Source organism: Bufo gargarizans, chromosome 4, assembly GCF_014858855.1.
Source record: "Bufo gargarizans isolate SCDJY-AF-19 chromosome 4, ASM1485885v1, whole genome shotgun sequence".
In the NCBI taxonomy this organism is placed as follows: domain Eukaryota; kingdom Metazoa; phylum Chordata; class Amphibia; order Anura; family Bufonidae; genus Bufo; species Bufo gargarizans.
Genome location: NC_058083.1, coordinates 472,117,241 through 472,129,652, shown reverse-complemented (window position 1 = coordinate 472,129,652; position 12,412 = coordinate 472,117,241). Strand labels below are relative to the sequence as shown.

Here is a 12,412-nt window from a genome sequence, read left to right as displayed (position 1 = left end):
ATTTATATTCAAGAGGTACTTAAATGATATACCCGATTTCTGTTGCCGCTGTGTGCGCATGCACAGCTGAACTGAGCTGTGGACTATGGGGATCACGTGAGGATTTCACATGACCACACGGATGTGCCTTCAGTTGTCTAGGTATATACAATATACCGATACAGTATACTGATAGGCCATTAATGTCCAATTTGTTGTGAATGGCCTTCAACCAGCTAGGAAAGCCAACTTCATCGCCAGACAGAGGTTCTTGTGGTTGGCCTTTGAATATGGTGGGCCAACCATAATTAGAGTCACCAGAAGCTGAACTGGCGCTGCACTCACTCCATGCTAGGTCTATACGTTTTTAGAGAGTCACCGTTGACACTGCTGTCTACTGGAGCTAGGAAGCAAAGTTATTCCAAAGGCACAGAACATGCTGAGCTTCAGCGAGTGCTTCACATGGCCTGTATATAACTAAGAGTGTGTTCACACGTAGACAATTTGCTTCAGATTTTCCATCCAGATTACAGTAAAGGAGGGATTTTAACAAATCTCATCCACACCTTACAGAAAAAATAAAATAATCAGTTTGGAAACTAACATACAGCTCAACATTGGCAGCATGCCAAATCAAAAAGAGGTATCTTCCAAGGAGAACCATCTTGCCAGCACCACTTCTTGGAAGTGCCTCCCTAGGAGTCAAAATCAGACCTTTCAATGTTACAAATAAATCTTCATACCATGGGGTATTTCCAGTAAGTCTCCATACAGGGCTCGTCTCGTTAAGGAGAGCCATCACCCTGCCTAAGTCGCGTTCAAGACATCTCACCTAGCCAGCCAGATCCCTACTTCATACCGACGAGGGGCAAGCACCCCGAAACAGCGGTCTACGGATGGATATCTGGCTTGGCTATAGTCGCCTCTTAAATCCCAAGGAAAGTCCGCGCAGCGGTTTTTGTCCTAACGATTCTCGGCATATTTTCTGGGCAGTGGCCGGATTTCCACCGGACCCCATTATAGTTAAAGGGGCCTGGTAGGCATTACGGTACCGTCCGGCAATTCTGGATCCACAGAGCTCTTCTTCTGTGAAACTAGCCTTAGAGGGGGAATCTGCACCCTCAGAGATGGACGCACTGATGTCCCTCTCTGACTGAGATGATAAAAAAGAAAAAAAAAGAAAAGATAACCATACCCCATTTTTGATATTGGTCTCCCATCTTAAAGACATATTGCGCAGGTCAAACAGCTTAATGTCTCCGTTGTCATAGCCGGCACACACGACTCGCTCCTCCTGGTTGTACGCATGACCTTTAGTAGAAATGAGAGACAAACACCATCAAATATTTCTCTACTTCTATAGTAATTTCTTAATTATCGTGTAGCTTTTGGCTGAACCCTCTGTACAGAAGTCCAGAAGACGCCTTCTAAGTAACATGTCCGTCACTTGAGCAGATGTGGTTTGCAGAAACTTACAACTGTTATCATCTTTCTATATTTATAGTATAGCGATGTTGTTTTCCCTGCCTGGCCCTGTCAATCAAAGTGCAGGGGGCGCGGCAGTTGCAGAGAGCAGAGCCTCTAGGTGTAATGGTAACGCCCCCGTTGCTCCTAGAGGCTCATTTGCATATATTAAGACATCATTTTTCTCAGTAATACGGACACATATGAACATGGGACCAACACAGATTCGTTCAGCTGCTGAGTGCACATGTCACAGGTCAGACAGTTTCATAGGTACAAATCTGCTGACAGATGTCTTAACAGGCCTTTCGCACAGCCCAATGCAAAATGAATGGGGGACAAACATTATTACTATTGTAAATGGTCAGCCGCACCTTTCCTGTCTATTACGGGCGATGTGCTTCCGACAAACAATGATTTTAGGTGCGGTATGAAAGATGCGATCACAAGCAAGAACAAGTGCAACAAGTCTGATCGGCAAAAACGTTACACAGGACGATTATTGGAAAAAGGGCGTTCCCCATAACTGGCCCAATCCCCGGCCTGTGTAAAAGGGATGAGCGCAGCTATAATCCCTTCACCAATAACCACTTTCCCATCAATGGAGGAAGATTTACAGTTCACCCTCTTCAATGTAATCTCCCTCCACATGACATTAGCAGGTTGTACATGGTCTGAAGTCACTGCTTACCAAATGCCACAGTCCAGCAATCTCTTTTGGTTTCTCCTTCTACTGGTTCCATATTGGCCACCGGGGTGTCCTTCTGCCTCGTGTCCCAAACCTTCACAGTTCCTGGAAGGAAGGCAGTGGAGCATAACTAAACTAACATGCCTAAAGAAAACCTGTCCGTTCCCCTGACATGTCCATTTAGCAAAAATAAAAAGCCCAGAGTAAAATTTCTTGAAACTCTGTATTGTGCTGCTCCTCTGAAACTCCTCCTGGAAACTTATGAATACATTTCAGTTGGAGCTCCCCCAACGACGGCTGTCAGTAGCCAGAAGTGTATCATTTAGTTGTATGCTATGTTGTGGCATCCCATATAAAGTGATTGTCCCAAGAAAACATGTTCTACATTGGATCCGAATACTTTTGTAATTGCATAAGTAAAACTTTTGCACAGCCAATAAGTTGTTCAATAAAATCTATCTGTACAGCGCCACCTGCTGTTTGTTCCGTTTATTTTATTGTGTACCTCAGTTTAAAGGGGTATTCCCATCTCAGACAACAGGGGCATATCGCTAGGATATGCCCCCAATGTCAGATAGGTGCGGGTCCCACTGATGAGACCAGAGCGGGAAGAGCTGTGGCTGGAGGACCCTGGATTTCCCGAGGTCCGTGACCGTCCACCACCAAGCGCTGCTCCCATAGAAGATGTGAATGGGAGCACACAGCGCACGCGCGGCCCCTGCTCCTATTCATTTCTATGGGGCAGACAGAAATAGCCGAGCCAGCGCTCTATTTTTGGCAGCCCTCATAGAAATGAATGGACGGTGGCTGCGCATTTCCCGGCTCCGTTCTACCGCACCTAGCGATATGAACCTATTGTCTGAGATGGGACAACCCCTTTAAATCTTCAACTCTTACCAGCTATATTTTCTGTAGATGCCTTCAGAGAGAAAGCTGCAGCAGAAAGGACACTACCGGTTAGAGGAAACGCCCCTGGAGAAAGGACATCCCCCCTTAAAAAGAACTTCCCTCCTCAGCTGCTTGCTTGATACAAATCTAGCAATGAATGGGGAGATCTCTGATCCCATGTGAGGTACGGGGCTGGTTCTAGGTTTGATAGAAAGAGGCTGTCATGTGCTATATGACGTCTAATTCTCATTCATTACATTATTCATATGCAGAACCCCTTTAAATCCTATTTTACAGAAGACTTACCATCCCGGCTTCCGGTTACAATCTCTGGAGCTCCTTCCCCAATCCCTAAGCCTCCAACGCCATCAATACAGTTAACGATCTCCTTGTGGCCTTTCACAGAGTACACCGGAGTGTCGGCCGCTTCCAGATCCCTAGAAAGCAAGTTGGTAATTTGTGGAAATATTAGAAAAGCCTTATACAATGCTGCTTCTTTATGTTCCTCGATTCCCGGACTGGACCCAATGCGGATACAGGGGAGCGAAAGGACAAGGAAATAGAGCAGAACACAGGGGCTGATTAAAACACACCTTAAAGGGATTGTCCACTGAAATCTATAGGCTAAAGAGGACCTTTCACCAATCCTGACCGGTCTGTTTTAGTAGCCACTTACAGTCTCCAGGGGGTCATTTACATTCATCATTTTCTACGCCTGTTTTAGGTGTAGAAAATCTAAATGTAAGACAGCAAGGAAGCTGGCTTACATTTAGAACGGCGCTGGATTTGCCAAAATTATATAGAGACCTGCGCCTCTACGTAAGTTCAGGGCGCAGGGGCTTATCAAGACCAGCATCTAAAACGCCGGTATTAATAAATGACCCCCAGAATAAATTTTTTTTCCAAATTTCTTATACCTCTGTACCAGTAGGTTAAGGAGTTCATGCCTGTTGTACTTGTCTTTGTATATGGTGTGTACACGCTTTAGATGTAAAGCACCATGCAATGAATAAATAATAATAATAGTAATAATAATAGTAATATCGGCATTAATTAGAACACACAGGTTCAGCACCGTCCCTGAGCTCAGGCATTGCGGCAGGAAATGCAATTTGAATGCTGGGAATTAAAGCAAAGTTACACCAGTGACAACGTGTGACACTATATCAATTATTCAGTAACATGGTACTGGAGCCAGACGCTGCATTGTGTCTCCTCTCCTCCCAGCAGATGGCGCTGTACATCATTCGGTCCACAATACAGTAAGCAGCTTACAGAAACACGCTGCTCACGGGAAGGAATCTCACGTTCATGCCGGAATGCAATGTGATTGGACTTCGCATTGATTTAGTGTATATACTGCAGGTCAGTACCCAATTATTCTGCATTTATCATGGAACAGAATTGGCTAAAAAAAAAATATATATAAAAAAAAAAAAGTGTTGTTCTATCAAAAACAGATGTATATAGATACTTAAAGGTCATATGCAAGTGAAAAAACAACGATTTTTTTTTAAAAAAAATGACCTTACTATTTAATAAATTATTTTATATAAAAAAACTGAAAACACAGGCTAACTATACAACAACTCACATGGTAAGTGAACAATAGTCAAGATAGCTAGTGGGCGGCCAGTGATTATAAAGGTCAAAAATGGGGAGAGAAAAATTAACAGAGGGGAGAAAAATTCCCTAGTAGCCCTGCTAAGTCCAGAAACTGGGCAATTGTCACTTCAGTTATCTTATCGGTCTTACCACATTCAACCCTGAATTAGAATAAAAGTGTAACGGAGATGAAAATTTCAACTATCCAATACAAAGGACATACTGTATGTAGCGGTGACTAAGTAATAAAAACCTCAGCTTTCAAATGTCACCAGGTTTAAAGGGGTTGTCTCACTTCAAAGGGAATTTATCATGTAGATAAAGTTACAACAAAGCACTTACTAATGTATTGTGATTGTCCATATTGCTTCCTTTGCTGGCTGGATTCATTGCACAATACAGGAAAAAGCGCCTCTCTGGTGGCTGGGGCCGTTGGAGTGTGCAAGCACGATCACCGCTGCTGGATTGCTGGGTGGTCGTAACCATGGAAATGAGCAGTGTAATGTAATGGAAAAATGAATCAACCAAGCAAAGGAGGCAATATGGACGATCACAATACATTAGTGAGTGCCTTGTATTCAAGGGGTTTGTCCAGGTTCAGAGCTGAACCCAGACACAACCCCATCTGCTCTCATTCACCATTAATGAGTGAAGCATCCGAGCTTTTTACACTCCAAAGGTCTTCTTTCGACACAGCAAGGCGGAGTCCTCTCCCTAGCAGTGTTCCTGGTGACGTCACCGGCTGTAATGGGCGGTCTACCGGGCTCACTCATAGAAGGAAAACTCTGTCTAGCTTACCCATGAAGAGCCCGGGACGTCACCGCCACTAATGTGCGGGCTTTAGTGCTGCCCTAGCCTGTTTTTACCTTTGCCCTGCGATTCAGCGCAAGGCAAGGGGGGAGTATCGAAGAGTAAAAAGCACCAATGCTCCACTCATTCATGGTGAATGAGTGCAGATGGGGTTGTGTCCGGGTTCAGGCACTTACTAATGTATTGGTATTATCCATGTTGCTTCCTTTGCTTCGTGTATATGATAAATGTCTGTTGCTGAAGTGAGACAACCCCTTTAAAGGGGATCTTCATGGTACAGATATTGATAACCTATCCTCAGGATAGGTCATCAATATCAAATTGGTGGGGGTCCAATACCTGATACCCCAACCAATCAGCTGTGGCACCAGAAACTATACAGTGTACTGAACTGGAAGTAGACAGCGCCACACACTGTGCAGTGGCCATCGTGGGGTACTGCATAGGGGTGGGCGATATAAACAATATACGATATTATCGTCATCGACATGATGGTGGCAATGGCATGGGGCTGGCTGGGGGACATGAATGATGGCAAATGGCAATGACATGGGGCTGATTGTGCTGGCTGGGGGACATGGATGATGATGGCCATGTAATTTGTATACATACAGAAGAAAATAATATATCGCACATGCTTCAAATTATATTGCGATCAGTGGAGTACATACAGGGGCCCGGCAGCCTGCGGACCCCCCCAGGCCGCTGGCAGGGGCCCCGCTGTACTCACATGTAATGGAGTGCTCTGATGGGGCCCAGCATGAAGTACAGTGGCAATTTCGGGCCCCATCAGAGCGCTCCATGCCTCCATTACATGTATAATATGGAGGGGGGGGGGGGGAGAGCGCGCACTAACTCACCCGGCCAGGCAGTTCCGTTTCCATAGTGAAGCAGGGAAACCTCTCTGCTCCCTGCTTCACTGATCTTCAGAGCTCAGGAGCTCCCCCTGCTGGCCCCACATCGCGCTGCCGGCTGTGGGAGGTGAGCTGAAAGCCCGGGAATCTGCCGTCTGTCATCAGGGAAGAAGGCAAGTATGTTTTTTTTCTAACCCTGCAGACTTGGGGCAGGGGGCGTGTTTGATGGGCACAACTAGAGTGAGGGGCACAAAAGTTGGCATCTCTACTGAGATGCACCTAATCTGCCATAACTAATTTGAGGGGGCACCTAATCTGGCATAACTACTGTGAGGGGGGCACATATGAAGGCATAACTACTGTGATGGGGCACGTAATCTGGCATAACCACTGTGAGGGGCACATATGTGGGCATATCTAATGTGAGGGGGCATATATCTGGGCATTTCTAATGTGAGGGGGCATATATCTGGGCATTCCTAATGTGAGGGGGCATATATCTGGGAATTACTACTGTGAGGGGGCATATATCTGGGAATTACTACTGTGAGGGGACACATAATCTGGCATTACTACTGTGAGGGGACACATAATCTGGCATTACTACTGTGAGGGGACACATAATCTGGCATTACTACTGTGAGGGGACACATAATCTGGCATTACTACTGTGAGGGGACACATAATCTGGCATTACTACTGTGAGGGGACACATAATCTGGCATTACTACTGTGAGGGGACACATAATCTGGCATTACTACTGTGAGGGGACACATAATCTGGCATTACTACTGTGAGGGGACACATAATCTGGCATTACTACTGTGAGGGGACACATAATCTGGCATTACTACTGTGAGGGGACACATAATCTGGCATTACTACTGTGAGGGGACACAATCTGGCATTACTACTGTGAGGGGACACAATCTGGCATTACTACTGTGAGGGGACATAATCTGGCATTACTACTCTGAGGGGGCACATATCTGGGCATAACTACTGTAAGGGGACACATTTGGCATAACTGCTATGAGGGGGCACATATCTGGGCATAACTACTGTGACAGGAACAAAGGTGGGCATAACTACTGTGAGGGGCCACAAGGTGGGCATTAGTACTGTGTTGTTGCACTTAGGGGAAATGTCCTAGATTACCCTGCTATACATTGTCATGGCTCAGTCTTATAGGGCAGCACAGCGCCTCCTGCTGGCGATTTCACAGAGGCAGTTACCATCCCTTCCTTATGTGATTATTCTTTTTTTTCTCACCACAGGGACCTTGTTCTGGATCCAGCAGACATCACGCCGATGCCAGTGACACCCTGGATGAGGTAGGACCAGATTTTATTAGGACTGGGTGAGTGTAGCCATGCATTGAGCTTAGGGCTCTTTAACAAGAGCGGATCTCCTGCAGGTAATCCGCTGCGTGAAAGAGAGCCTAGCCCCGTTTCGGACAGCAGAGACATGGAGCATTAACATGATTGGTAATGCTCCGTGCCTCTCTGTGATCTTTTTTACTACAAAAAGATCACAGTCAATCATGTCACTGCTCCGTGTCTCTGTTGTCCAGAATGGGGCTTGGCACTCAGTCACGCAGCGGATTAGTCGCATGGAAAGAGCCCTAAGTAAGAAAATCTGCCGCTTCTTTGTAAAAATGTTTGCACTGTGGTCCATAACACTATAGTTACACCACTGGTAGAGGAGGTAGTGGGGGGGGCATAGATCAGTTTTGCATCGGGGCCCCATGGATTGTGTGTACGCCACTGATCGCGATATAGATTTTAGGCCATATTGCCCAGCCCTACTGCAGCTCAGCTACTATTCAAGTAAGTGGGAGCTAATCTTCAGTATGTCAGAGCTGGAAACTACACAGTGCCCAGAGCCTTCTGCTGTATACTTTCCGGTGTCATGGCTGCCCAAAACAGGTGACGGACCCCCACTAATCTGATATCGATGACCTATTCTGAGGATAGGTATATAAAAAAGAAGATGGCTTCGGCAGCATGTAGCAGTATCAAAACTTCTTTATTTGTACCTCCAGACACAAATGGCAACGTTTCGACTGTTCACCAGTCTTTGTCAAGCCTAATGACATCAGTGTTGGTAGGCATATAAATACCCCCCATAATAAAAAACACGCCCCACATTCAATCAACAAAGCTAATCATTGTGATGGAATAAATCTGTACAGGTTATTACTTACTGAAACCGGCATGGTCTCCCTCCTCCTCATGTGCGCCACAGCGTGTTATTTACTCCATTGCGCAGCCGCGGCTCACCGGCTACACATGCCGGAAGTGTCGTCAGTTACCATGACTACGGCAGGCGTTGACGTCTCCGGCCAATAGATAGCCAGAAGAGAACATTGTCGTCATCATCTGCGCGACGCCCACGTGACACCCCACATGGTGCGCACAACCGTGCGTCAATCTCATGGGTCACATGGGCGGCGCAGCCAATGGAGACATAGTGCAAGTGTCGGAGCCATGGAAACCCTGACGCCGTGGACTGCGCAACTTATCCTAAGGTGATGTGCATGATCCATATGTCAACATGCACACGATGGGTGGCTAGATGAACATTGTCAGATCAAGATCGCAACAATGATCATCACATTCTCCCTAACTGATGCCCAAATCAAACAGAGGTGGAGACCATGTCCGGCGTCGCATATCATTATGTATAGCACATATTTCAAAAATGACACCCATCAGACAATAAAAGGCATTATATCATACAATTATAGCAATCACTATAATGGGGATGTGTTATCACATGTAAAAAAATTAATTATAACAAATTAATTAATGATGTCCCTATACTGAAGAGGACCATCGAACGACCCACATCAGTCGATAGATGTAACGTTAAACTCCAAGTTTAACCCATAGGGTTGAAGGGATCTAAGGGTATGGATCCACTTAAGTTCCTTTTTCCTTAGGATCGCCTTCCTATCACCACCTCTTCTCAGATATCCAACGCTGTCTATTGCTCGGAATCTTAATTGATTAATAGCATGTTTACAATCAATAAAGTGTTTGGCAACCGGTTTGTCAATGGCTCCTGTTCTAATAGTACTCTTATGCTTATTAATCCTTTCCCTCAGTTCCATTGTGGTTTCACCCACATATATTAAGCTACACGGACACTGTATCATGTAAACCACATCTGTGGATTTGCATGTGAAGTGTCCCTTGATCTTAAACCGTTTACCAACATACCTTATGGAAATTACCATTCCTAAGTGGTGCCAGTCTTTTCTGTTTGTCTAAATCCTTGCCTCCTATGTCCGCTTTAACCAATCTGTCACGTAAATTACGGGTCCGTTTATATGCCATCATTGGGGGGACAGAAAACTCTTTGACTGTTGGCAGTCCTTTCTGAAGGATCTGCCAATCCTGGCGTAAGATGGCAGCAATATTGCGGCTGTCACCCCCAAAGATGGACACAAAAGGGATACGGGCAGACTCTTGTTTCGGTGGTTTTCTCACCAATGTGGATCCACGATTCATGGAAGTAATCCTATGTTTGGTACGGTTAATCAGCTGGTTAGGGTAGCCTCTCTTTGTAAATTTCCTACACATCTCATCTATTCTGTAGTCAAATTGGGTGTCATCGGATACAATCCGACGTACCCTTAGTAACTGGCTCCATGGAAGAGAATTCACCATGGACTGAGGGTGATTACTGTTGTACATTAGTAGGGTATTCCTATCTGTAGGTTTCTGGAATAGATCAGTACTGATCCTTCCATTGTGCACCTGAACTCGGACGTCAAGGAACTGCAGCTCACGGGCAGAGTGCATCACGGTGAACTGCAGGTCCCGGACCCCAGAGTTCAGGTGCAAGTGGATAACCTGAAGGTAATTACAACTAATTTGGAAACCCAGATTCGGGACCTGATGAGTGGCGAAGAGTTTACAGCTTACAAAGAAAAAACGAATCAACACGTTATGCGGCACAAATCCGAGGTTGAACACATTAAAAGGGATAAGTGGCACAGAGACTTGGATGATTACCAATCTGGTAAAATTTACAATTGGCAGACGTCTCAATCACAAAGATTTAATAGGCGGAGACGTAGGGAAACGCTTTGATCAAGGCAAGTTTGGCTTCAGCACTGGTGAGTCCGACTCTGCTGATGAGTCAGGTGCGTCCAATAATTTTTTAGGCCATGGCCGAAAAAGAGGCGAGGGCGATACAGAATGGGTGGTAGGAGACACCATCGATCCAGCAAGGGCCCTTCCCCCTATACCCATGGAAGCCTCTTCCCATCCACAGGGGAGGATAACGAGGCGCGGGCTACGGAAATGAACCTAGTTGTGAACATTTCATCTTCCCAACTTGATGATATACAACCAATGTATTGAGCCGGGGCTTGACGTTCTGCCCCACTACCCCACGTGATTGGTTCGAACTTGAACTGGACCTACAAAAGTTCTTTAGACGCCTTAGGCTGAAAGCTTTTTTCTCAATGAGAGACATCGATACATCCAGGTGTCCACCAATTGTACCCACTGATACGCTTATGTGTAAAGATTTTGATTTACGCAACAAAAGTTATTTTTCGCCACCGCAAAATAACCATGTGGTTGAAACATATATCAGCTTTGTCAGGAAACGAATTGACCAATTGAGGGAGGATAGGTACTGACCAGTTCAGGCATAATCTGTCCCAGGTTGAGAGGCGGGCTTTGTCTGAACTGGAACGGCAATATAAATTTAACCATTAAGCCAGCTGACAAGGGGGGTGCCTGTGGTCGTCATGGATACCTGTAAATATATTAATGAGATCACACGACAGGTAGGGGACGTTAATGTCTATGAGATACTGAACAAGGATCCGAAGTTTGATATAGCAGGTGTTATAGGGGTACTATTGGATGAGGCACTTAGCCAAGGAGTCATCGATGATGAACTTTATAATTTCTTACATGTGAGCCACCCAATTACCCCTGTAATATATGTTCTACCAAAGATCCATAAGAGTTTAATGGATCCTCCTGGCCGACCCATTGTGTCGGGCAGGGGCTCCATCTTTAATCCCATATCAATTTTTCTAGATAGGGTATTGCGGATCCATGCGACCACGGCCCCCTCCTATATCAGAGACACTGGCCATTTCCTGACTAAGCTGAACGCACTGGTTTTGCCTGCGGAATTTTTACTTGTAGTTTCGATGTTGTATCGCTGTACACGTCCATCGACCACTCTTATGGTTTGGGTGTCGTCGATGTGGCCCTTGCCAGCACAGAACTCTCTCCTGGGGCACGCCGGTTGATCCTCGCCCTCCTGGAGGTGGTCCTGAGGAGGAATTATTTCCTCTTTGGGGACACCTTCTACCAGCAGAAGCGTGGTGTGGCGATGGGGTCCAATATGGCCCCCACCTACGCTAACATCTTCATGGCGGAGGTCGAGGATCGGCTTGTGTATCGCTCCACTTTTTTTGAGAGGGTTCTGTGCTGGTGGCGCTACATCGACGACATTTTCTTGATTTGGACAGGCACTATACCTGAACTGGAGGATTTCCATGTGCACCTGAACTCTGGGGTCCGGGACCTGCAGTTCACCGTGATGCATTCTGCCCGTGAGCTGCAGTTCCTTGACGTCCGAGTTCAGGTGCACAATGGAAGGATCAGTACTGATCTATTCCAGAAACCTACAGATAGGAATACCCTACTAATGTACAACAGTAATCACCCTCAGTCCATGGTGAATTCTCTTCCATGGAGCCAGTTACTAAGGGTACGTCGGATCGTATCCGATGACACCCAATTTGACTACAGAATAGATGAGATGTGTAGGAAATTTGCAAAGAGAGGCTACCCTAACCAGCTGATTAACCGTACCAAACATAGGATCACTTCCATGAATCGTGGATCCACATTGGTGAGAAAACCACTGAAACAAGAGTCTGCCCGTATCCCTTTTGTGTCCATCTTTGGGGGTGACAGCCGCAATATTGCTGCCATCTTACGCCAGGACTGGCAGATCCTTCAGAAAGGACTGCCAACAGTCAAAGAGTTTTCTGTCCCCCCAATGATGGCATATAAACGGACCCGTAATTTACGTGACAGATTGGTCAAAGCGGACATAGGAGGCAAGGATTTAGACAAACAG

The 12,412-nt window shown here is 45.9% G+C and overlaps 1 protein-coding gene across 1 annotated transcript in view; it reads right to left on the bottom strand.

Annotated features, from left to right (window-relative positions):
* Positions 1-12,412, bottom strand: part of DNAAF10 (dynein axonemal assembly factor 10) — a 28,971-nt gene that overhangs the window by 5,321 nt on the left and 11,238 nt on the right. The window contains exons 3-5 of the mRNA XM_044289635.1: positions 3,326-3,456; positions 2,135-2,236; positions 1,175-1,290 (exon numbers count right to left, since the gene is read on the bottom strand). Of these exons, the coding sequence (XP_044145570.1) occupies positions 1,175-1,290; positions 2,135-2,236; positions 3,326-3,456 (349 nt within the window). The remainder of the gene's footprint in view (positions 1-1,174; positions 1,291-2,134; positions 2,237-3,325; positions 3,457-12,412) is intronic.